Here is a 25,934-nt window from a genome sequence, read left to right as displayed (position 1 = left end):
TTGTAGTCATATAAGTTTAGTAACTTGGTAAATGCTCAGAAGATCAGACAATAGAATATGTGACATTTATTTTTCCACGGGGAATAAATCGCAGTTCCCAGTGAATACGACAAATAAAATTAATAGTCATCAGAATCATCACCTGATCTACAAAGATTTTCCAAGGTTTTTGCAAGGTGGTTTCATAGGCCCTGGCCAAATTCAAATTAGCAATACTCAATACGGATAGACGAATTTGTTTTCAATAAGGCATTTTTCTTGGCCGGCACAAATTTCCTTTGATTTAGCATCAAGATCAAATAAAATAGGTAGTTTGCGTGCCAAAGTCCTTAAATAAGCCTTGATAGTAAATGCGATTCATAAAAGCATCCAGAAAAAAAATCACATCCTATCAAAGCTTGACTTATTTGCTCGTTAGTTAATCGTCCATTAGTTCGCAGCATAATAATATGCAAAGCGACCGATTTGTCCGCGGACTTATGGCTCGCCAATGTATCTGGTTTTTATTGAAAATTTGAATCGTGTTTTTGTTGCCAAATAAATAATTGGTATTTTTTCCTAAAGTGTTCTGCATTATTCCGCGTGGGCAACACTATGGACAACTGTCACTATTTCTTTCGTGTAATATTATTATCTATGGTGGAGTTATTTCGTTTTAATAATTTTGTGTCAGTAAAACATACGTATCAAGTAAGTATACCGCGTGTCCTCATTTTTATTAATACATGCCTACTATTAAATTCGTAACTGAATATATTGAACCCTACGGATCTACCTCTAAATATTATTTCATAAATATTTACAGGGCAAATGAGAATTGACAGTTTAAAAATGCTCGAATTCCAAGCTGTTGTGATGGCTGGTGGCCGTGGATCCAGACTACCAGATGTCCCTGGTGCTCCTCCTAAATGCCTGTTTCCCGTTGGCCCATATCCACTTATTTGGTATACTTTAAACTTGCTGGAGCGCCAAGGATTTCAAGGTTAGGTTAGGTTAAAATGCAAATTAACAATCAATCTGTGCTTCGCATATCAGCTTTGAATAACAATAGTTTGGATGAATGTGCCGCAGCTGCCGTCATGAGATTTTATAACTTTCTTTTTAGACCAAACCATAACCTAATCTAACCTACCCCAACCTAATATTACCTAATATAATCTTAGTTTATGATAATGATGCATCGAAATTTAAAATTAACAATTATTGGGTCGAAAAGCCTATGCGCCGACAGAAAAAGGTATTTATTATAATTATCTGCGGCATAATTACCATAGTTTGGACGCCAATGTATAGTTGAATCGAAGAAATAAATGTTATACCCCGTTTACACATGCTTGGATTTACTTTGCACAGTAAGAAAATGTATTGGGAGACATGTATTATCCTGCAGTTGGCAAGATTGCGTGCATGAGTCAAACAAGTTTGGAAGCTTCTGGACTGTGCTGATTTTTTATGCGCAAGTAAGATCTGCGCCTGCGCAGTTGATCGATAATGGTGAAACTGTAGGTAAAAAAACGAACTACTTGGGGTTAACCGATTTTCCTGTCAAATAGTAATATAAAATGACAACATCGCGTCTCGCTTACTCTTGAAGAATGAAATTGGAGAGACAGTCAGCACTTTAACGTGTAAACAGTTATTGCCATGATAGTTTAAAATAAGCACAAATGCTAACAATAATTGTCCACATAATAAATGCACGTGTATATTGTCCGGCAACTTCATCTTGGCTACGTGGCAAAACTGTGAACTACAATCAGCTAATCGAACTTCCGGTTTCAAAAAAGGAACGCCCCCAAATTATTCATTACATTTTTGACAGTCGTATTGGACGCATCTATCAATTTACGTAATTTGAAGCTTTTTATATTCAAAAGATGTCTAAAACAATACAAAGTCATGTTCGAATTATTATTAGTAAACTTTTGATTTATTGTGAAGAAGAAAAAGAGTCACATTTAAAAGGCGAGCCTATACAATACCATATCACGGGTTGCTGTCATTGTCAGGTATGTCAAAATTCAATGTTGTAATACTAGAAATATTTCCCCAAAAAATGGGAATTATGTTTGTATATTATATAGTTGTGTGTATTGTAATCTATTTTATTAATATTTTTGACGTATAATAATTAAGTATAAATGATCATTTAAGTACACTGGCAATGTAATAATAAATTGTCGAGAAGAATATTTTCAAGAATAAACATTATTGGCATTAAATCAATTATTACGGAGATGTAAAATTTACAAAAATGCTTAAAATTATCTAGATACTTAAACATAGTGTATCATTAATTTACAAGAATACCCCAAGGACAGTTTCTAGAATCATGAAAGAAATGACTACAGCGAGTGCCTCATCTTCAAAAATCGTAACGCCTGGAAAAAATAAGATTGCATTGGACAGTATGGACTTATGTACCATACGTCAAAAAGTGCAGGAGTTTTATACTGTCCACAAACAAGTTCCGACGCTGCAAAACTTACTGGTTTCCTTAGGAAAGTGCATGGATTTTCAAGGAAGCAAAGAATTTTTACGGCGACGGTTGCATAAGCTAGGGTTTTAATTTAAAAAAAGCCTTTCTAAAAGAAATGTTATCATAGAGAGACACGGCATAGTTGGGTGGAGAACTTTCCCACAAATTCTATAATAGTTATGGATATTGCCCCTTACCATAGCATTAAAATAAATAAACCGCCAATTATGGCCCATAAAAATAGCGTTATGCAAGAATGGCTGAAAGACAATAATATTATATTCGAAGAAAATATGGTTAAAACTAAATTAAAAGAAATAATTGATAGAAATAAACCACCACCAAAGTATTTATTCGACGAGCTGATTAAAGAAAAAGGCTTAACAGTAGTTCGTCTACCACCATACCCCTGTGATCTTAACCCAATAGAATTTATCTGGTCACTTGTGAAAAGAAGAATTGCAAGTAATAATGTTGATTGCCGAACAGCTGACTGACACGCAGAGGCTAACAGAAGATGCTTTTGGAACGATAACACCGGACAATGGGAAAAAACAATGTGAACACACAATACATTTGGAAGAGGATTATATGGTAAAAGATAGATGTTGTGAGACTATGAGTGACCAAAGTTTAGTTTTTAGTGTCGATTTTGACAGCAGTAGTGAAAGTGAATTAGTATCGAGTGATGATGAAACCAATATGTCTGGTGTAGAATACCTCACATGATGATTGGTTTAATCAATTTTTAATGTCGTGTCCTTGGTAATGTACTTTTAAAAGTTGTGTTGATGACCTTATGACGTTATCAATTATTTTAATATTATTTGTATTTACGGTTAGTTAATTAATTGTCCTTGTATTTTTAAACCGATAAGTAGGTGCATATTGTTTTAAAATTTATAATGTTAGGTGGATATAATTTAATTTATAGAAAATTATTTTCACAGTAGGTATGTGTTTCGACAACAATTTTACTAAAAATACGATATAAAAGACATCATTTGTAAATTATAAAAAAATGTGATTGGGTCATCAAAATAATATTGAATATGTTATATCTTTCACTTCTACTTATTTAGTCATAATTTGTGTTCTCCTAATTATTTAATTAATAAATACCTGCAGCAATATTATCAGTTAATGTGGGTTCAATGATATATTTCCTTCCAAATTCAATAATTACGCTGTATTAATTATCCTAATATAATAGTAATAATTAAGAGGTGAAATTATATTATATTATATTAAAAAACACTGAGAAATATTCTATGCGCGACAAGGGCGACTTCCTGTTGTCGCCTAAATAATGATGTCGTACAGTAGGTGCTATTATCCTTGTTTAAAATCATTGTAAAGATATCGTAAACATATCGTCAAACAAACGGTTCGACATTCTCATTTTTAAATGTAAACATTAAGGGGACGCTCTACAGAAATGCCCTTGAGAATTGAAAATATGATATTTTTATATGTGGTCCGAAATAGCTGGTCTACTAGTAATATTAAAAAGTCGCCGCCAATACGTGCGTCAAAAGTAATGGTCAATAAATTAAATTTAAAACAAACAAACTCGCTTCGGCTTCAGCAGAGTATGGGGTGACCAAAAAATAATATCTTTTAATATACTTCAATGTTACTAAATTCAATATGCTAATCATTTGTTTGGTGGGTAGTATTGCAACCAATATGGTGGATATTGTGACGTTTTTAAACTAAGAGTTTAGTTTAGTAGTTTAGAAACTTAGAAATAGATTAATAACTTTTTAACCTGAAATTGTACGAGAACTAAACATACGAAGAATTTTGAAACACATTATCTACCTACATTTTTATTTCATGTGCTATCCAAAAAACATTATTAATGAATAGTATTTATTTTGAATGTGTAAGACCTATTACATATATATTAAAAAAATAGGTACATATTGTTTAATTCTAATGCATATTTTAAAATAACGTCGAATATAGTTTATTATAAAAAGAAAGTGACTTTTTATTACTTACCCGATTGGTTTAAATTTAGTCTGACACTTTTACAAACAAGTAACGCAACTTTACTTTTAGTTGGTAGGTACAATAATTATTGTATTTTGTTGGTAAGTAAAGCCAATGCAAGAAATAATTTATACTTATAAAAAATGATTATTAACGTGGTCACCCACAGATTATTTTTTATTCAAAGCTAGCGGATCGCAGAGAACAAGACAAAAAAACTGCCGACTTTATTGAATCACCCAAGGCTGTCGAAGACGTCTTACTTGTTTTTATGATAAATTGTTTTTAATTGTGTGCAATTTGGCGGAAAAATATAATATATACAGTTGCTTACCATTCGGTTATCCAATGAGCTGGGTTTTGTTTACTCTTCTGCCGACATCCTACAGTTTTATTTTTTATCTTGCCCATCTCGCGTAAGGCTATCTGATATTATAAAAGTCACACAGTACAACAGTGTTTAAATCTAATATGTAATTGCACCGGTTTAATTAAAAACTATAACGAAATTAACATTTTAATGATTTACAGATTTTCCTATGTTATATCAACTTAATAGCAATTTTAATGAGACAAGATACATATTACGATATATCCAAAATACACATCAGATAATATGTGAAATATTTTGATAAGCAAAAAAATAAGAACAATAAAAAAATAACATAACATAATCAGCTAGTCTTTTCATAATTATTTTAGATGAATGTTGTATGTCGTTTGACGCTTGGAAGTATGTAATTATTCCATCTGTACAGTAAGCTATTTTTAACTTTAAATTTGTAACTCTTTAAAACGTACCATTTATTAGATTGATATTATTTTGACAGCCCTGTATTCCGTCGGCCGGCATTAGGTGTTATGTCGCATACATGTTATGTTTGAAGGTAATAATAATAATAATAATGATTATGCATTCGACCAAGAATTGTAATTAATAATTATTGCATTTCTTAAAATAAATCCCCGATGGTTAGAGGTTTTTGAGGTTAGACTGAATTAAAATGACGTCCTTTCAACGCTGAGATTACTCTCTGAATGAACTATGAATGATGTTGTTGCTGTCGGCCCACTCTTAATGTGAAATAAATGTACCTATGTCAAACCAATTTAAAAAATGTAAGAAAATTAAAAAAAAAACATGTGCAATATTACTTATTTCATGAATAATAAAAACAACTTCACCAGCCAATACTAAAATAAACCATATCTCCTAGTGTGAAATAAGTAAGTTGTGTTAGATTTTAGTTTGTTTAAAAATTAATAGCATGTAAAAATACACGTGTAAGCGGAGTATAACGCCGAACGCCATTTTTATATTTGATCATCAAGTATTGCACAAAATATCACAATAACATGTCAATTATCATATTATGTCTACAGCGTTTAAAATAAATATAAGATCTTACAAAAGAGGGCACATAATGTGCAAAGTTGGACGCATCCAATTAAACTGTATAATATGTAGTACCAAATAATGAACTAAATTTTAGCCTTCGGGTTTATAAAAACAACTAAGTATTTATAATCAGTATTTTATCAACTAATTTTTCACTTTCAAAACTGTAGGAAAACGGCTTTACACAGACCTGGTTAGAAGTGATGCTGGAGGAATCCAAGACGTACATTGGCCTGTAGTGCCAGGAAGACAATAGTTAATTTTTATTGATTTTTACAAATCAAGCCAGAGGTTGACACAATATAAAAAGACACATCTAAATTTTTCTTACCATTCTACATGACAGTTGACATTTTCTGTTTGTTTATTATAGAAAAAAATCTTCCGAGGTTACGGAAATCATTCTTTGTTTGTTTTTTTCAGATGTTACAGTGGTCGTGTTGGAATCTGACAAGGCACTCATTCAAAATGCTGTGGAAAAGTGTGCCTTGAAAATTAAAATAGAATATTTGCCGATACCGTCGGACAATGACTGGGGAACTGCCGACTCGCTTCGACACATTCAGGACCGAATTGTCACCGACTTCATAGTTATGTCATGTGACTTGGTCACAGATTCAGATCTCCACGCCGTCTTGGATATCTTCAGAAAGCACGATGCTTCTGCTGTGTCTCTATTCTTTGACAATGGCCCCCAAGAATATATTCAAGTCCCAGGACCAAAGAGTAAAGAAAAACCGGAGAGAGATCTGGTCGGCATCGATGCTGAAACCAGACGCCTTGTATTTTTAGCTAGCGCCAGCGACTTTGATGATAATGTTGATCTTCCAAAAGTATTATTAAAAAAGCACCCTGTGCTCACAATGAAAAGCAGATTATTGGATTCTCATGTTTACGTTTTTAAAAAATGGGTTATCGATTTTCTTTTGGAAGAGAAACATTTCACAACCGTAAAAGGAGAACTTTTACCATATATTGTGAAGAAGCAATTGTCCAAGCCGGCTACATTAATCGATAACAAAAATGTTTCTGTCGCCCACATGGACACTCACAAAGACATCTTCGCTTTCGCCACACAGAGGAAGTTCAACGATGAAATCAGAAAAGCTTCCACTTATAACGATCACGTCAGCGGAATGAATGGCTGTTATCATGATGACCTCATTAGGTGTTATTCTTATATTCCACCTAACACCAGTTACGCCATTAGAGTCAATACTCTATCTGCGTATTGCCTAATCAATAGCAAGGTAATTATTGTATTTTTCAACACAACTTACTGTGAAATTATCATTTATGTAAAATCAGTAGCTTTCAAACCTTCATTTATGAATATGTTCAGAATCTTATATCAGCTCCATTGTAAGAGGTTAATGCCGTATTGTCTCGAATATAACGTGATCTCAGTGACGTAAATGTTTACACCTAAGGAACTGACCTATTAAAAAAATATTTTTAAAATAATGCTGGTACCGAATGGGACTCAAGCCCGCCAGCATCCATTTGATTCCCGCTAATGTCCATATAGATAAGGGTTGAAAGGAAAAATTAAATATGTACAAATAACAATTTATTTTTAAATAATGAGTAGCTATCATTCATACATGCTTAAATTAGTATCTGTGTCACTTGAAACATTACTGCTTGATGCATCATCTGCATTATTTTTCTCTTCTCATAAAACGTTGTCCTTCAAACTCATATAATATATTAGCAACAAACGCTACATTTCTTACAACCTTTTTCAATCGATACTGAACTATTTTTTTGCTAAACAGTCACAATTCCCTCTCCTAATGCCTGTGCTCCATTGGCATGTAAGTCAGACGATTTACAGTCTTCGAACTTTTTTTTCGAGTGGAGCACCCCAGCACCGCGATTTCCTAACTCTCGTCTCGTGTGGCACCAGACGAGATGACGTAATTGTGACGTCACGCTCGAGGCATGCCGACCGCGCACAGAATAACCATAGAAAATTTTATTATGATACACCTATATGTGTATGGTGACAATGAATAGCGCCGCTGTCTGACCACTCGCTATTTTCTCGAATGCTATTATCACTCCGGTAGTACGTCATAATGATGTCATATGACGTCATCTCGACCGGGAAGCTTGCACTCGCAAGTTCTAACATAGAGCCCCAGATCTGCGCACTTTTAAATCCGCAGACCAGGCTCGTTGGATCTCAAACATGTTAGATATCTTACTCGCCGAGTTGCCAAACTTCGTCCGTCGTTCACTACGTAAATTCGATTTGACATTAATACGCAATGATTCGGACCGAAAAAAAATCTGTAATCGTTTTAAACATTTTTATTGATTAATTTGTTAATTTACACAATATTAGAAAATGAGAGATTATATCTTATTATTATATTTATATATATTATTATATATATTTTTTTATTTGTATTTATGAAATTCATAAAAGAAAATGTAAAACTTGTGTTGTTTTCACTCCTATATTATTTTATGCAAGTCTACATATAAATAACACAATTGTAGGATTATCGGAAGACATTACGATAATTGCAAATTTTGACTTTTGACAGCTCGACTTTTTTATTCGTTCGTTGATCAGTAGCAGACCATAGACAAATCGGACGATTTATTATCCTCGGACTGTTGGTTCGCCACTGGAGCGCCGGCACAAGAAAAGAATCAATGGTTTTTTTATGTCGTATCAGTGTGAGAGACCCGCCAAAACTCATACCAACCACACGTAGACCTGGCCACATCATTAGCTTTAACCTTGTCATAGGTGTGGCAGCTAGGTGCAACAAGCTAAAACAGACCATCACGTTATCTGCAGTTTCCTCGGCGCCATATTTACAGTTTGAAGAATCATCGGAGTATCCCCATTTCTTCTTATTGTTTTATATCTGATTAATCTGATTCGTATCCGATTTATCGTACTTCAAACAGAGAAGTCCTGCATACCTAAAGATGATAGCTTCTCATTGGGCACAACTGAGAAGGCTGTGGAGCCAATGTATGATTTGTAGATAAAAGCCAATTATTGTACTACATTCATAATGGTCTTTGAATGGTTTATTAACGACTACATCATAATTTGCAATTGAGATGTGATTTCTCCGGAAATTATCACCAAATAAATAATACTTAAATGCACTGGATGCATTGCTAAATGGAAGAGTATGATTAACATGATTATTGTATTTATTTTTTTTTCTTAGACCTCGAATATAACACGAATGCTTTTACTGAAAAATAATTTAGATAATACACTGCATTATATTCGGGATAATGCGCCACCTATATTATTTTATTTTATTGAAAAACCTTTAAATTTCTTAGTTTACTTTGTTTATCTATGTTATTGTGTAAGTTTGTCTGATAGCACTATACTCAATCAATATACTCATACCAGATGGTACATTTTTCTATTATTTTTCTAAATTTCTCTTATTACAATGTTAGACATCATTATAAATATCTCAGTCACGAGTGTTACATTTAAGTAACATATAGTTACATAAAAGATTTTTTAAGCAGGTGATATTATCTCTTCTCATCAGTGGCGCACTCAGGATTTAATATTGGGGGGGCCCAAGGAGGAGAATGTTAATTAGTCCCATAGGCTCTTTTTCTTCTTCATATAATTATTTTTACATATTTTCACAATACACGGTGGTATTTGTACAGTTTCTCGTAGTTTTTATTAAATTGGAGGCATAACGGCGGTAACCGTTGAGCGTGTCATCAGCGACTGGCGGATTGGAAGTGACTAATAGCAGCGACCATGCTGGACATGTGCGCCTAGTATGCTAAAACATTACTCAAATATTATTGGCTGTCCTACCCGCTTGGTCTAGAGAGCTACAATATTTATGCCAAATTTCACTGAAAAAAAATATTCTTTTGATTTACACCACCACCAACTAGTGGGTGTAGTCGATCTTTTCGCCAAATGTTTATCGTCGATTTTTGGTTTTTTAATATTGAGGTTCCAAAATATTATTTGAAAATGGACAAAAAAAAGTATTAGTGCATTTAACTTATACACAAACCTACTCAACACAACATAGCCTAATTTCTCGTTTATCGGTCTTTTGTCTATTGCACTCGGTGTACCTACACCATGGCTCCCACATCCTGAAACGGGCCCTCAGGCTAGTGAATTATTGGCGATTTTTAATACATCTACTTTAATAATGGAGCTGTCAAGTATCGATACATAATAATCAGAAAATATTGCGCAATTATATAATTTAAAATGTTCATGGCCATGAAGTATAATAGTGCTGCAGGCGACTTTTTTACTATTAAAGTGAGATCTCCGGGGTTCCAGCGGCTAGCTCAGGAGTCCATCGAACCCCGGATTCACAAAAAAAGAAATTCAAACGATTGGAGTGTAAATAAAACACAGTCCTTCGTGCTCGTAACGTGATATTGTTTATATTTTACATTTTCTTTAAACGTTTACATATTTTGTTTTTAACAATAAGTTTCGCAGGTCCTATCCTATCGGAAAGGGGACGCTTACTAATTACTTTTTTTCTTTTTCAAACTTCGCGTACCCACGCCATTCCAGCAAAAGGACTCTCGTGATTGGCCAAATTTTATCGCGTGATCTTTGATTCGGCGAATCACGAGCCTGACCCTGGCGCCGGCGCGCGAGGATTTCATGCACAATGCGCGGCAAAATTTAATATATTTAAATACTTATATTTAGTCTTAAAATTATCGCTTTCATCCATCATCATTTATACTGTTTAAATTAAATTAAATTTATCTTAATTACACCTCCGCCCAATATGTGATTTTCACACACCGGACGAAGGCCCTTACTTATAAATAAAAAAAAAAAAATACTTACGTGGTTGAGCAAGGAATCAGATTAGATGTTTTATGAAGCCGTTTCTAGAGGTCAGGGTTACGTTTCGACTTGAGCTACTAAATGATTATTTTACACCGGGAGAAGCCCGCCTGTAACAGGGGTGTATCAATTCGCCCCATCTGGATTAAAGTCGAAAGGTACGCCCTGATCTCATCGGCCACCCATCCAATTCCTTGTTCATCCGTTAAGTACATGGCATGATAACAGTTTATAAAAAAAATTCAACTACAATCTAACTATTCTAACAAAAAAAAAAAAACAACTAACTTTACGTATTGTTTCTATATTTATTTTAAATACTATTTTCCTGCTCAAAGCAATGCTCCTGAATAAGTCAGAGTTTGATTTATTTTCCTTTCTTATTATCATTTGTCTTATTTTTCTCCTGTAATGTCATGCATTTATTTTGTTTTCGTAATGTTTTTGTTATTCTTCTCGTTCTTTTATACTAGTCAGCGGAGGGGTCGTGGAGCTATAGTCTTCGACTCTTGGGCTGTCCATTTTTTTTGTATTCCGAGAGGCTACATTTGTAGACGTTTGGCCCTCGTTCGGAATTATTATTTCGTGTTACGTTTTTCTTCTTCTGGTGCAATAGGAGCGTACCTCGTTTGGCGTCGTCTGCCTTTGCAACCAGGGCGTGGTAGTGGCGTTACTATTGAGCCAGGCTCGTTCCGAGCAGCGGATATCTTCCTGTGGAAAGTTTTCCACTGATCTGCTGGTCTCTGGAGTATCACCTCATAGATGGACAGGTACTGTGTCTCCATCTGTTCCTATTACTGCGGGCAAGGCATCGTATAGCGGTACAACGGCCAGGCTCGTTGACGGCGGCACGGCTTTCCCACAGGTACTAGGATGGATTTTCACAATAAGTATCCTTTTCCCTTTCTTTTTTTTTATAGATGGTTACACTTCGGAGGTACCTCTTGTTGTTTCACGATATCTTTCAGGCGTCACGTCCCTAGTCTCTCCATGAACCTGCGCGAGAAAGGAGAGTGCGCACTCTCCACACCATCAAGCTTTGGTATCATGAATTTTCGGCTACGCTGCCTTTGGATGCGCTTACTTCGAGAGGTGGCTCCCTTTGTGCTTCCAAATTGTCTTCATCTGTATTTATTCTTTCTCTTTCTTTAGTAATTTATTCGTTCATTAGACTTCCTGTACTTTAAATTTATTCGAGTTTACTTTATTAATTACTCCTACCCCATACATTAAATAGCTACTAATTTTATATAAAATCTTCCCATTGTACTTATGGTACTTACTATCACTTTTAATATTTTACCCTAATACCCATAATTATTTTGCAACATTGTATTGACTGTATAAATCACATTGATATTAAAAATTGAAATATTCCACCCTCTCATTATATTTATTTCTGAATCAGTACACTTAAAACTGTGTAATTAACTTTATTTTTAGTGAAACCCATTTTATTTAAAAAAAATTGTTTCGTTTTACGCGCCCGACATCCTATTCCAAAGGCGCGCCGCGCCGATTTGCGGTGCCTCTCACGTTTTATTATTATTATTATTTTTTTTCATTATTGAAACCCCGTTGAGAAATTTACGGCTTATTGACTCATTTTTTTTTTTTTTTTTTTCACAAGCATACAATCTCTACTTTCATCCTCTTATACCTAATTTTAACTTATTATTAAAATTTAACATAACAACTAACACTTCGTCGAGTGACGCCTTATTATTCCCGTTCCGTTTTCGCTGTTTTAAATTTAGGATTGGTAATTTGTAAAGAAATAATAGTGACGGTCGTATACTGTTTTCTTCGTTTCTCTTTGGATTCAAATTATTAACACGGCGTAACTTTGAAACAGGTTTCGCTCTACTGTAGAATATCCTTTCTTTCCCGTTTATAAAATTGTTTGCGATTTTCAATGTTAATGTTTTCAAATTCATTCATATTTACTTTATTTGAACGGAAAGAATTGGCGTCACTTTGCGAAGTGTTATTTTTAAAACTAGAATGTACATTTTTCGTACTAATGAACTTAAGATTACAAGGCTCAGAAAGTTGGTCCTTAATTAACTTTATATCCGTAATTAGAAGAATTTCCGGATGTTTTATTCGTATAATCTACACATTTCACTTCCAACAGGAACTCGGCGTTCACCCTTGACTCGAGGGTTGGCGACTGGTCCTGCTTCATCTCCTCGTGGTCGAGCCTGCGCCCGCACAGCTTCTTTGATTCCTCTCAGCTTGCGCGCCTTCTCAGCCCTCTTTTGAGGCTCCCTGGCCTCCCGTTTCCTTTTTCTCTCCTCACCGAATATCCCGTGGTCGAATAGGGTACACAACATGTTAGTGATACCCTAGGAAAATCGGCATTTTGCTCGCCGTTTTTCGTCGTGAGTGGGCCGTGGCCTCTACGAGCCCTCCTCGCTGGATACCGTCGATGATGTGTCTGGTCTCCATAGGTGGGATTTGTGCAGCCATTCGTCGTACTGGAGACGCGCTGGAGCTACGGTCTCCAGCACGACGCTAGGCGCGGTCAGCTCCGTATGTGGACTGTCTTCGAACACCAGAGGGCTCTCCCGGTGTGATGTTGGAGACAGCACTTCTTCTTCGATAAGGGTTACATCGGAGTCCGCTTTTTAGTTAACCATTTCTTGGTTGTTCCGGCTCCTGGATCATAAACTTTTATTTAGCGTTCGCGGGTTCGGAAGAATTAATGCGATTCTTCACGCCTCATGTTGCTTGGGCGCCATTGAGATCCCCGGGGTTCCAGCGGCTAGCTCAGGAGTCCATCGAACCCCGGATTCACAAAAAAAGAAATTCAAACGATTGGAGTGTAAATAAAACACAGTCCTTCGTGCTCGTAACGTGATATTGTTTATATTTTACATTTTCTTTAAACGTTTACATATTTTGTTTTTAACAATAAGTTTCGCAGGTCCTATCCTATCGGAAAGGGGACGCTTACTAATTACTTTTTTTCTTTTTCAAACTTCGCGTACCCACGCCATTCCAGCAAAAGGACTCTCGTGATTGGCCAAATTTTATCGCGTGATCTTTGATTCGGCGAATCACGAGCCTGACCCTGGCGCCGGCGCGCGAGGATTTCATGCACAATGCGCGGCAAAATTTAATATATTTAAATACTTATATTTAGTCTTAAAATTATCGCTTTCATCCATCATCATTTATACTGTTTAATACTTTGGACGCGGAAGACGCACACGGCGCGTAATGACCAGGCGGCCGATCGATGTAATTAACGTGCATTTTAAAGGGGGCAATTAAAATCTCATTATCTCTTCAGCAGCGAAAGCGTTAAATTAAATTAAATTTATCTTAATTACACCTCCGCCCAATATGTGATTTTCACACACCGGACGAAGGCCCTTACTTATAAATAAAAAAAAAAAAATACTTACGTGGTTGAGCAAGGAATCAGATTAGATGTTTTATGAAGCCGTTTCTAGAGGTCAGGGTTACGTTTCGACTTGAGCTACTAAATGATTATTTTACACCGGGAGAAGCCCGCCTGTAACAGGGGTGTATCAAAAGCTAATTTATTATGTGTGATTATCTCACTTATCTGGTCAACCCGATACGCCGGGCCCCCAGGCTAGAGCTCTGTCAGCCCTCCCAAGCTATGACCTATACCACTCCGAAATTCGGGTGGACATGGAAAATTTTTTGACAGTTCCATTAAGGATTGGGTTTCTAAAAAAACCTGACATTAGTGTTTCGAAATTAAAATCTAAGAAATTTTTCAAAAAACGGTGCTGGAGAATTACAAATCATTTTTTTGCCGTGTTTTAGTTGCCTAAGCCCAAGGTATAGTTTATTGGCTTTCAATTTCAATGTTTAAAATCATTCTGATAATTTTCATCTTTGGGGGGTGCCAAGGCCCCTTGGCCCCCCCCTCTGGGTGCGCCACTGCTTCTCATTACCCTAAGTTTTCATTGACTTGAATGCTGTTAAACAAATAATGCCATATGTTATGCCTTTTATACATATTATGTTACTAATGTTTTCTTTTCTTGGTAATTTTATCTGTTATTTCAGATAATCAATCAGTGGGAGAATATCACAAAAGGTAGCTCACTAACTAAATTTCACTCAACCAGTGATGTGAAAACAAAACAAATAGACGATCAATCGACAGTCGGCGAATTAACAGTAGTCAGTGAAAAAACCTCAATCAAATCCACTATTATGGGGTCGCACTGTACTATCGAAAATAAAGTGAGACTAACCAATTGCATTCTCATGGACAATGTCACAATCAAAGAAGGGTCGGTATATTTCATATTTGTTTTGTATCATATTCTTTTTGATTGTCTTATTGATAAGTAATAGCATGGCGTCATGCCTCTTGAAAGCTAATACCCCCATTCCCTACATTAGAATGAAATGGAATGTGGCTCAAAATTTCAGTGTCCAGCTAATTCTTCAAAAACATTTGTATCTACTACAAATGTCAGCCGAAGAACACTAAGAATGAATAGAATTCATCAACCATCACTTTCCACAGCAGGAAATTAGTGTTTTCGCGATAATACTTTTTTCACAGAAGGTCTCAGTTATTGAATTGGCAATCTTCTTTTATATTATTATTATAGTAAGCTTGGACTATTTGCATGCATAAGGTTAACTAAATAAATACAATAAATACATAAGCGACCCTCGTCCAAGCATAATGCACTGGCTTCTCACCACGGTACTGGGTTTCGAATCCTGGTAAATTGTCAACATTATATTATAAGACACTTTCTATGTATTTTAATACACATGTTATTATTATGCTGAGATAACGCTGAAAGAAAATTATTTTCATTCAAAACTCATTCAATTTAAATATTTGTTGTAATTATAAATACACGCAAATATTGATTTAATTGTGCATATTTTTAAATTCCATCAAGGTAAGGGTACTTTTATTTTTATTAACAGTGTCAGGCATAATAATTCTCATACCGTAATAAAAATATCAAGTGCAAAATGTCGTATTACAACTAGTAATATGTAGATAGTTATTTTTTTTTTATATTTAGTTAGTCCTTGTCTGCTTTCTGTATCAAAGTGTAATATACGTCTATTCGTCAATGCGGCATTTCATTCTCTGTGCGGCGCCCACTTGTCCTGGTGTCCAGTCGTTAGCACCGAATTGCCCTAGACCCAACCACCACTGGCATTTGTGCAAATTTAGTGAGATGTGTGCAAACTCTGCCTCCACCTAGCTTACTATTTAAATTGCTTATTATCAATTAGCGAAGAGTGCCTGTTGGCTTAACCTTTCATTTTTTTTTTAAATGTAATCTGTAGCTTATTTAAATGTTAATGAATATTTTTTTTTTCTTTTTTGCATTAGTGGTGTATTTACAAATTTTAGTTAAAAATATCAGACTAATATTTTCTATTAATTATTAATTAACATAATCTATTGTTAATATATGTTACTACATACTTAGTTTGTTGCTCTTTACTTTTTAAATAAATATTTAGTGGCGAGTTTTTACTACTACACTTTATGGGGGGGGAAAAAATCATGTGACACATTATAAAAATGCAGACATTGATTGATTGGCCACATGCATAGAATGCCAAAGGAGTTACCAACAAGGCGAGCAATGGACGCATCTTTAAGGCAAAAAAAGACGTACACAACAAATAATAAGAAGACTGGTTTGTGCTCTGGGGGATTTAGGAAGGCTCGGTTAAAGCAGCTGGAAATCGTCAGTGCTAGATCACTCATAATGGAGAAAGTTGTCGGAGGCGGCCAAGACCCACCAAGAGTGATAGAACCAGACATAATTTAGTCTTCACACCAATTTTTGCTGAAATTTTAATACTTATTTTAATTTCAGGTGTATTTTACAAGATTGCATCATATACACGGGAGGAGTTGTGGAAGCTGATTGTTCACTTAGCTTATGTATTGTTGGACCTCGGCATACTGTCACAACTAAAACAAGTGCCCAGCAGCAGATTTATTCGGAAACCAGTGACCGAATGATCACATTGGGTTAATAAAATTTATAATTTTTATATGAATAAGTAAAATACATATTTATTTTACTTTTGACTTTTTTTTATTTATAAGTTGTCAAACTATAAGCTTCTTCCCATCTGCACTCTCATACACACTCGATACAATCCTATAAACATGACAATAATGATAATGAATAAAACATTATTAGTCTCTGCACTTACCTATTATGAAAAAAAATGATCTTGACTAATCAGGTATGTATGAAGCAGTGGCGAAGTGTGCACTATTTACAGCCTACTTCCACCCCTCACCACTGGTATGAAGATATTCCAAAGATAGAAGGAGTCTTATACTCATTTCCTGATAGGAATTTTGAAAGCAGCTAGATTTTCGAATCTAACAATTGTACGCGTGATTGCATTGGTAATAAGTTCATTAATTTCTTCTATTGGCAGCCCAAAAACAAAATGTTGGGTCGCATCTTGGCATGACATCTGTTACTTTGTTTACATTACCTACGTAGGCTTTCTCGGTGTTTTATGCGATTATTCATCTTAAAAATAATATTCTATATCAGCACCGTACCGTTCAGACAAAAGTCACCAACCCAAAAAACACCATTTCGAGATATCGCAATTTGAAAGTTTGGAGATGAAAGAAAAAAGATTTCACATTTTTAAGGTTTTATCTACATTACATAATTTTCTCATGTCTTAATAAATATTTTAGGTTACTTTTATTTTTTTATGCTAATTAATACATCTGGAAGGTTTTGAAGGAGGCAAGGGTCTAAAATGTAGTTTGGTGACTTGCTTGTTAAAACTCATTTAGTGCTAACACCGCGACAGTTGGCCAATAGATGTAATTAATGTGTTATTTAAATGTGGTAATTAAGAGGTCAGCAGTGATTGTGTTAATAATCTGGATCAATGCGATCTTATTATGACAAGCTAAAGTAACTATTCCTGTTAAGTTATTGTTGCCTGTTTCAGACAAATATTAGAAGTTTTCAAATGACAAATCGGTATAAGTCACCTTCATATTTTAGTAACTTTGCTTCTATATTAATTATAACGAAGGATTTATTTTTTATAGTGTCAATAATGTATCCGCCTATAATGACTTATGCCTGTTAAGATTTTATCGAAAGTCATTCAGTGAAAAACAAATAATTCGGATGTAAGCAACATTTTACTAGCTAATGTACCGTGGTGACTTTTGCATCTTAACACGTTGATCGCCATGGGGGTCACCGGTGACCGGCATTGGATTACGTTAAGGGGGCCATGGGGGTCACCGGTGACCGGCAAAGAAGACCTGCCTTAGAGTTGTTCTACAGCGCCGTCGGGCACGCGCGCAGTGCATTTTTCGATACGCGGTGACCGGCATGGCCCTTAGAATATGCGCAATGTGAATAATGGCGCAATAGAATGAATTAACTTGTTGGCGCCGCGACGGACACATGTGGCCGGCACATCATAAAAACCAATATTTACGTAAAAAAATCATCAAAATGAAAAAAAACATTATATTCTTTGATAACCTATCAAATAATACCTTAGAAACAAATAATCATTTTTTAACTATTTTATGTAAAACTAGTTGGCGATCAATGTGTTAAAGAACATAATTTTACACTTAAGTGTGACATACTCAACTCAAAACTGTTTTTTGAGGGTTGGTGACTTTTGCCTGAATGGTGACGATATATTCCTTTTGGCTGTCTACATAAAATTGATGACGAACTATCACACAAGTATCTATAGCTAAATTTTATATTCAAACGTCTACTTTGATATGGCAATATGTGAGATGCATGAATTATGAAATTTAATATTCAAAGTTTTGCCAATATGTATGTAATTAACTAATTATTGGGTTAATCCAAAATTATAGTGGAATGTCGTAGTAGAACAATGACATATTAAATGGACGACTCACTTTATACCCGGCGCGCACAAGAAATTGTGCATGAAAGTCATTCACAGATGTATAGGTAGATGTCACGTGACCATTGACGTAACCGTTTCCATTATGCGATACAAGCTTCGAGAATTTATAGTAATATAACCTTTATTGTAATGGCGTATTAGTGTCATGACTCATTGCGTTAGAAACAGATTCTCGGAGATTAGACGCAAGTGAGCCCAGCGAATCACAGGCGACTGACTGACCAATGGTTCCTGTCATTCAATTGCGTTGAATAAACATTCATCAATATCTTAAAATGGCATTTTATAAATAATAAATAATACTAACACATGCAAAGTGATATCCCATCTTTCTTGGAGTGTTTAGTAGATTTTTTTACAATTTTTAACTAGGCACATTGGCATTTTGTAACACAATAATAACGGTGGAGTCGAAACCTGACAGTCAGAAATTTTGTATGGGCGGACCCAGCGGTGTCGCCAGACCGCTTGCAAGCAGAATGTTCATTTGAGCGTAGGAGACCGATATTAAAATATGAATTTCGCCATCCGGCAGACCCGACACAAAGTGAGTGTCATTTTATTTTCTAGATGCTTCGTCCATATTAATGTCATTGTAGTAGAAGTGTAAACTATACCTCTATGTGTAAACTCTTCAAATGAACCTGCAATGCGACATCACCTGTAGCTAACTTAATCAGTAAACCGGAGGATCTTTTTTGCTTAAATTTTATACATCTAAGCTTCATCTCTGCAGAAGGAGGTTTTCTCAATACCTTTGGGATAATCGATGAATGATAGAATGTCTATTTTACTTCCAGAATAAACTTTTGGCATAAAATACTTCTTTGAAATCAGTTTAATATTGGGGTGCCACTAGTGCTGGCATAGCACAAAATTATTGAAGATTTCAAACAGGTGAAACTCAGAGTCTAATCAAATAAGGCATCTTCCATATGCTGATCGGAAGACAAAGATCACACTATGTACGGATTAACGAACACTTTGTAGGTAGCGTAGAGAGGTAGATAAGCACTAGTCTGCGAATTTCCACTGAATGTAGCACACATTCTCTATGATTATGGTGTCTATTGATGGGTTTTATCTAAAATAGTTATATACCACCACACGCAGCTATGTCTGAATATATGAGCTGCAAATATCATTAGACATATTTTGACAATCAAATAGAGCAGTGCTCCGCAATCTTTTCTCACCCACGGCACACTAAAGGTCTTCCCAGAATTCCGCGGCACACCACACGTAAAACAATTTACACACCAAAACATGGACCCCAGGCTAGAATCTTCGGCGCACACCCCCCTACCTATCGCTAAGGTTAACGACAGTATGATACTTTAAATAGCGTTTTTCAAATGGTGTTCGAGGTCAACTTAACCGTATTGATTCTATGTTTAGCGATTTTTTGTATTAACTAATACATTCACTTGAATTATGGTTAATTGTCGGGTTAACAATAATTATTTGTCGAGTATTGATACAATAATAATAAATTGTATCCTACAATCGTATGTGTTAAATTATTAATGCTAGCGAAGTAAAACAGTTCCGCAGGCGACTTTTTTTGCTATTAGAGCAAATTTGTAATCTGCGTTTATCTCACTTATCTGCTTGACCTGACACGCCGCTCCCCCTGAGCTTGGGCCCCCAGACTAGCCTCCTTGTGGGGGACATGCACTAAAATTACATTACATACTTAATTTATAAATAATTAAATATACATAACACACGACGAATAACCAAATGTACATATTCCCATGTATTCGTATTATCAATAAAATAACTAATTTATATGATACCTGAGTTTGTTTCAATGAACGTAAACGTTTTTAGCCTTACTTACTTAGATTGGTTGCCTTGTCAGAAATACGAGGATATTCTTTATTAACCGAAATCTAGAAAATAGCATAAGCGCTTCTATAGATTTTTTCAGTATTGGTTGCAAAAGAGTTTCGAATCCAGTCGTATTGCTTGTATGAAAGTAATGATGAAATTTCTTTTGAAGCAAAGTTTAATGTTTCTGAGACGGATCCAAAATTAATCACTTGTTTTTATTGGTGGTCTGGTAGGTCCTTTGGTACATTTGTAGAGATCCTTGTCTTACCCCCTTCTAATTTATCAGATCACGTCAACATATTTTCATTCTGACCTTGCATTATTTTATTAAGTTCATGCAAGTGCTCAAATGTATTACCAGCCATGCACACAAATCTGGCAATTAAGTAAGTATTGTACAAAATTATTTGTGTTTTTTTTGTAAGCAATGCTCCGCGGCACACCGATTGCGGAGCACTGAAATAGAACACAGTCTAAGGAAGTACGACTTACCACAGCTGAACCCGGTAGAAATTATAGAAAACGTCATAAAATGTTTACAATTATATTTCCTAATATTATTTGTATAATCTCATGTTCACTGCATAGAAGTAAATGTATCACCTGACCAACACAAACAAAATATATAGTTTAGTAAAGCCTGCTTACCATTTAAAATCAAAAATACCTTCCCATTCTATTATACCAGGAAAATTTGTATATTAAAACTATTTAGATTTGGGGATAGTGTTACCATCTTTATCTATGTTGATTATAGCCAAAAAGGTAAAAATTATAGTACCGGAGCATTTATTTTTTGTCTCGAATCTTTCAAAATTCTAGTATTTTTGGCATATTTGCGTAAAATTATAGTATTTAATATTTTTCCCTTATTCAAAATTATAGTACGGTTGGCAACACTGATTGGGGATAATATGAGAACTGCTAAATTTGTTAATTATATTGTACTGTAAAAATATTTTGAATATGTGTAGCAAACAATATATTTACTATTCCGAAGCAATGGATTTGAAAGAATAATATACTATTGAATAAGTAGGTAGTTATTATGACCACGATGGCCGAGCGGCTAATGCGTCGGCTTATGATGTCGTGGATCCCAGGTTCGAATTCTGGGTCTGCCAAATACACATATTGTTTTTCAATGTATTAGAGTCTGAGTATGGACCCAATGGGTTGAGCAGTGGCGACCGATGAGTTATTTTACTGGGAGTTCACTTTTTTCACCTTTTGACTGCCGTAAAAAGGCCTTTGCCTTCATCAAAACTTCACCAAAAAATCAAAAAAAAAAACTATTGGTTTTTTAATTAAGTACATTTAAAAGAAATCATAAATAACTCACCATTTATTATTTGTTGTACCTCTAAAAACAGTTTTTCTTGAAAAAAAATGGATTTTAAGCTTTTACACAAACTGGTTGACACGAACTATTTTGTTTTGACCGAATTATTAGTACTACCGAAATATCTCGTGTCTGGCAGTGACCGGGATTAATTGTTCATTTGTATGAGAAATCCATTCTTCTGTTTTTCATTGATACAAATTTTTCAATTACGCGTATGTTGAAGTCAGGAATCTCTTGTATCATTCTTTTTTCGATACTGAGCATACATAATGCGTTCAATCTTGATTGCGCGATGGTGTTTCTACTAAAACACTATAAACTATATACAAATACTATAACTTGCCAACGCGGGACAATCTCATCTCCATGTTAGCAAATGTTTTATTTTATTGAATGGACAATTATTGAGAATATTATAATCAACAATGCCATTTATCATTCAATTCCAATAAAAAAAATAGGACTTCCGCTAATGAGAAGCAACATATTAAGGATTGGCTTACTTCAATAACATATTAAGAAAATAGGTGACCTGATTTAATGTGGCTCTTGAAAACAGTAACTCATCAAAATTGACATTATTAAAGCATGTAGCCGTGATATTTTACGATTTCCACCCTACCACGCATATTAAACCCCCCACAGAGCTAGTTTGGAGAGATATCATAATTGATAAACATTGTGAATTTAGTTATCAAACTGAAAAAAACTTGAAATTTATTTTTAAATTGTACTTCGCCTAAATTTGAGAAATGTTGTCAACATGTGCGGAAATTTAATATACGTACTGTGAAAAGAATTTATTTTTATAATAATATTGAATAAAAATTGTCAAACAATAATTGTACGTGTGATACGGGCTGTATTGTTTTAAAACAGATGACGCCGAGAGCGACGGAAACTGTCGCTCCGGAGCACGCAGAAAAAATATTTACATATTGCTATTCCACGCGACAGACGACGCTCTTTCTCATTGCAAAGAAATCGAAATTAGATTACTGGGCGCTTTAGTCGAGCGATGTCGGATATCGCTACCATCAACATATAATATTATAATAAGTATTTAAAATAGCCGGTTAAAAACACATATTAGAATTTGTTTTTGTATATGAATTAATGACTACGGTAATAGATCAGAACACTTTTAATTAATCAAATATAAATGAAATACTTATTTAAAAAAATAAGTCTTTTCGCATAAATTGAGTGGGTGGGTGTTCACCGCTCCAGCGCTCTCAAGGGAGCATCGCCACTGGGGTTGAGCAAATAGCTAACATGAATTCTCATTTAAAAAATTCTGTTAATACAACCTCCACTCTGTGAGGCACCTATTATGATCATCTTGGGATCGAACATGGTTAAGTATTATTTGTTCTTACTTTATTGATGTTATGTTACCTTTCGCCAAGTTGTCCACGTCCTAGCTTACTGAGCCACCTAAACTGCGCGTTGTGCCAAATAAAACCAGTAAAAACTTTTGCCCATAAAACCCCGATAATATAAGTCAAACCAATTTTCTTTATGAATATATTGGATTGTTTTTTGACAATACAGTAGAAAATCTCACTACGGAGCACGCACATTGTACAGTTCATCAAATTGGGTCACCTTAGATGACCGAGCCATGTACACAGGATGGACGAGTCACGCATAACAAATAAAATTACAATCGGGGACACCGGAAGGCAAATGAAGACCCGGTGGACCTCGTACAAGATAGAGGGATAGTGTCGAGTTGGATTTAAAGGCCTTTAGTGTCCTAAACTGGAGGTAAGTAGCTTTGGACAGACTTGGATGAAGGCAGATGCTGGAGGAGGCCGAGACCTGCATATCATTGTAACGCCAGGACGAAGAGAAGTTGGTAAAATAGCCCTTGGTCGAAAAATATTCCACACGTTTTGTGTATTGGGATGGAAAGTGTAGAATCAGTAGCCCAATACTTTTTCAAGTCTTTTCTAACGCCTCATAAAGTATTTTTGTACATATAATTTGAATATTATACAGACAATTGGGTATCTATTACATTATTTCAATATCACTGCTTTTTTTTTTTTTGTTTCTTTGTTAAACACCACAACAGGCTGTGAATCCCAATTACAGTGGCAAAACTCCCAGGCTTGAGGAATTTACATGTTAGATTATGTAAATATATTCTGACCTCGCCGGATCGAACCCGGAGCTCCCTTGGATGGATGGTCAGCACCTTACGCACTGCACCACTAGAGCCGCCAATTAAATGACATAGATGTAACCATTTATTTATTTTATGAATACATAATGCAGTACCTAATCATAAAGGAATATTATCCTAAAATCAAAATATAACTTTGACTCTCATCTACGTTCAATTTTCTGTGAACTCAATTATTATTATACTATTATTATTACGAATATAATAATAAACATTACATTAAAAGGACACATGTTGAATTTTTATGGCAAATTATATTTCGTTCGGCTCGCGTCATTTGCACAATCCGCGCATCGCCTAGTCACGATATTTTTAGTTAGACCATGCCTCAGCTGAAGTATAACCTTAAGTATATATAGGTTGTTGCATTCTTAGACCTACAGCTTATGGTTTCTCTCTCGAAATCAATTGGTAGTGTTTGGTCAGATTGGTTCATTGATTTCTCGAGATCCGATAATTATTCATTGAAAGATTACGCCAGGGATTTTTAAACTCCGCAAAAAATTACACTCGAAAAGTTTACAAATTCCATTCTAAATCAATAAATATCCCTTCCCACCAACAACCCTTCTTTTTAATTCTCGATCTGTGAATTTAACAAATTTCACCCAAATATTAAAGTCAAGAGTTATTTTGTTCTTTCAGTCAAATTCAAAAAGTACTGTTTTCAAGATTTTTTATATATAAGAAGGTTAGGTATTCTATGTAAAAAATCTCGAATTATCGAGATTCTCACTGGGGATTTCTTGAGAAATGAGAATCTCAAAAATTGAAGCTCAAACTATTATTATAGTAGAGGCGACATTCTGACTAGGAATGTCACTAACAATTACAGATGGGCACGAATGCGAGTGATTAGAATCGAATCCTTCTTTCCAAAGTGGGCACTGCATAATATAGGTACATACACACGAAGGTATTGTTGCTAAAATTTCATCTGCTTGCACAATAATAATACTATAATAAATTAATTTATCAGATTACAAGCATAGTAGGTACTACGTACGTATTGATTGCTAAGTCAAGGTGATAAGAGCAATTGAATTGTCTATTTCCGAAGCAACCACGTACGATCGTTCGTTGATGATTATATTGGCCAATAAATCGATTGTCTGTATTTAGTGGCATCCATACAGTGGTTAACTCTGATGCAATTCTAGCCGTTTCAAGTTACACCTAATAATTAAAACGAAACATCTACCATCGTGCTGAGTTTGCAGATACTCACACATTTATTGTCCATTGGTATGTTGTTAATTTGATCTGCGACACCAAAATATAATTATCTACCTCTATCAATATAATATGTACCTACTCTCATTTATAAACAAATTTCTAAATGGCACAAAGTATCATCTTAATTTTTCCTAAAATTAAGCAATCTAAGATAATTTTGAGGGTTTTATGAATCGGAACGGCACTCCGGCCCATTCCGAGCCCTATAACCTACCCTAAAGCTAATCTTAACATAAACACGTAATAAAACTTTATATTAGGTATTATTACTATTTTTTTATTATTGGAGCTACGTAATTTCAACGGAGGCTTATTTAGCTGCATTACATTTATATAAGATTAATGATTATAAAAACAAAAAATGTTTTATTATTTATAATGGGTAGATATGTACATAATACTAGGTACACGTTGGCTTCAACCAAGTGGTATATTTTATACTTTATACTTGCAGGTTATATTCTGAGGATACACAAAAAAGCTTTGGTGTTTGGATGGTATTGGAATTGATAATTTTGACTTCTTACATTTTCAAGGAGCCTTCGTCTTTGACAACATAAACCGGACATTGCCAAAAATCGTGATTTATATCTTCATTGTCGCTTCCGCATTGAGATTTAGGATTATTTATAAGCGAGCTAGGGATGCTGCAAGACTGTAGAGATCATTACTAAATGT

The 25,934-nt window shown here is 34.9% G+C and overlaps 1 protein-coding gene across 1 annotated transcript; it reads left to right on the top strand.

Moving 5' to 3' along the window:
• The first annotated feature begins 592 nt into the window (after positions 1-592).
• eIF2Bgamma (eukaryotic translation initiation factor 2B subunit gamma) lies at positions 593-16,786 on the top strand. Its single transcript, XM_085952836.1, has 5 exons — positions 593-690; positions 806-982; positions 6,300-7,126; positions 14,770-14,999; positions 16,572-16,786. Exons 2-5 carry the CDS (start codon positions 811-813, stop codon positions 16,732-16,734), a joined length of 1,392 nt encoding a protein of 463 aa, XP_085808962.1. The 5' UTR covers positions 593-690; positions 806-810; the 3' UTR covers positions 16,735-16,786.
• The last annotated feature ends 9,148 nt before the right edge of the window (positions 16,787-25,934 follow it).

This window comes from Rhyacophila brunnea, unplaced genomic scaffold (genome assembly GCF_057557595.1).
Source record: "Rhyacophila brunnea isolate RB1 unplaced genomic scaffold, BYU_Rbru_1.0 scaffold_3, whole genome shotgun sequence".
In the NCBI taxonomy this organism is placed as follows: Eukaryota; Metazoa; Arthropoda; class Insecta; order Trichoptera; family Rhyacophilidae; genus Rhyacophila; species Rhyacophila brunnea.
Note: the sequence above shows the minus strand (reverse complement) of the source record. Positions and strands in the feature narration are given on the sequence as shown.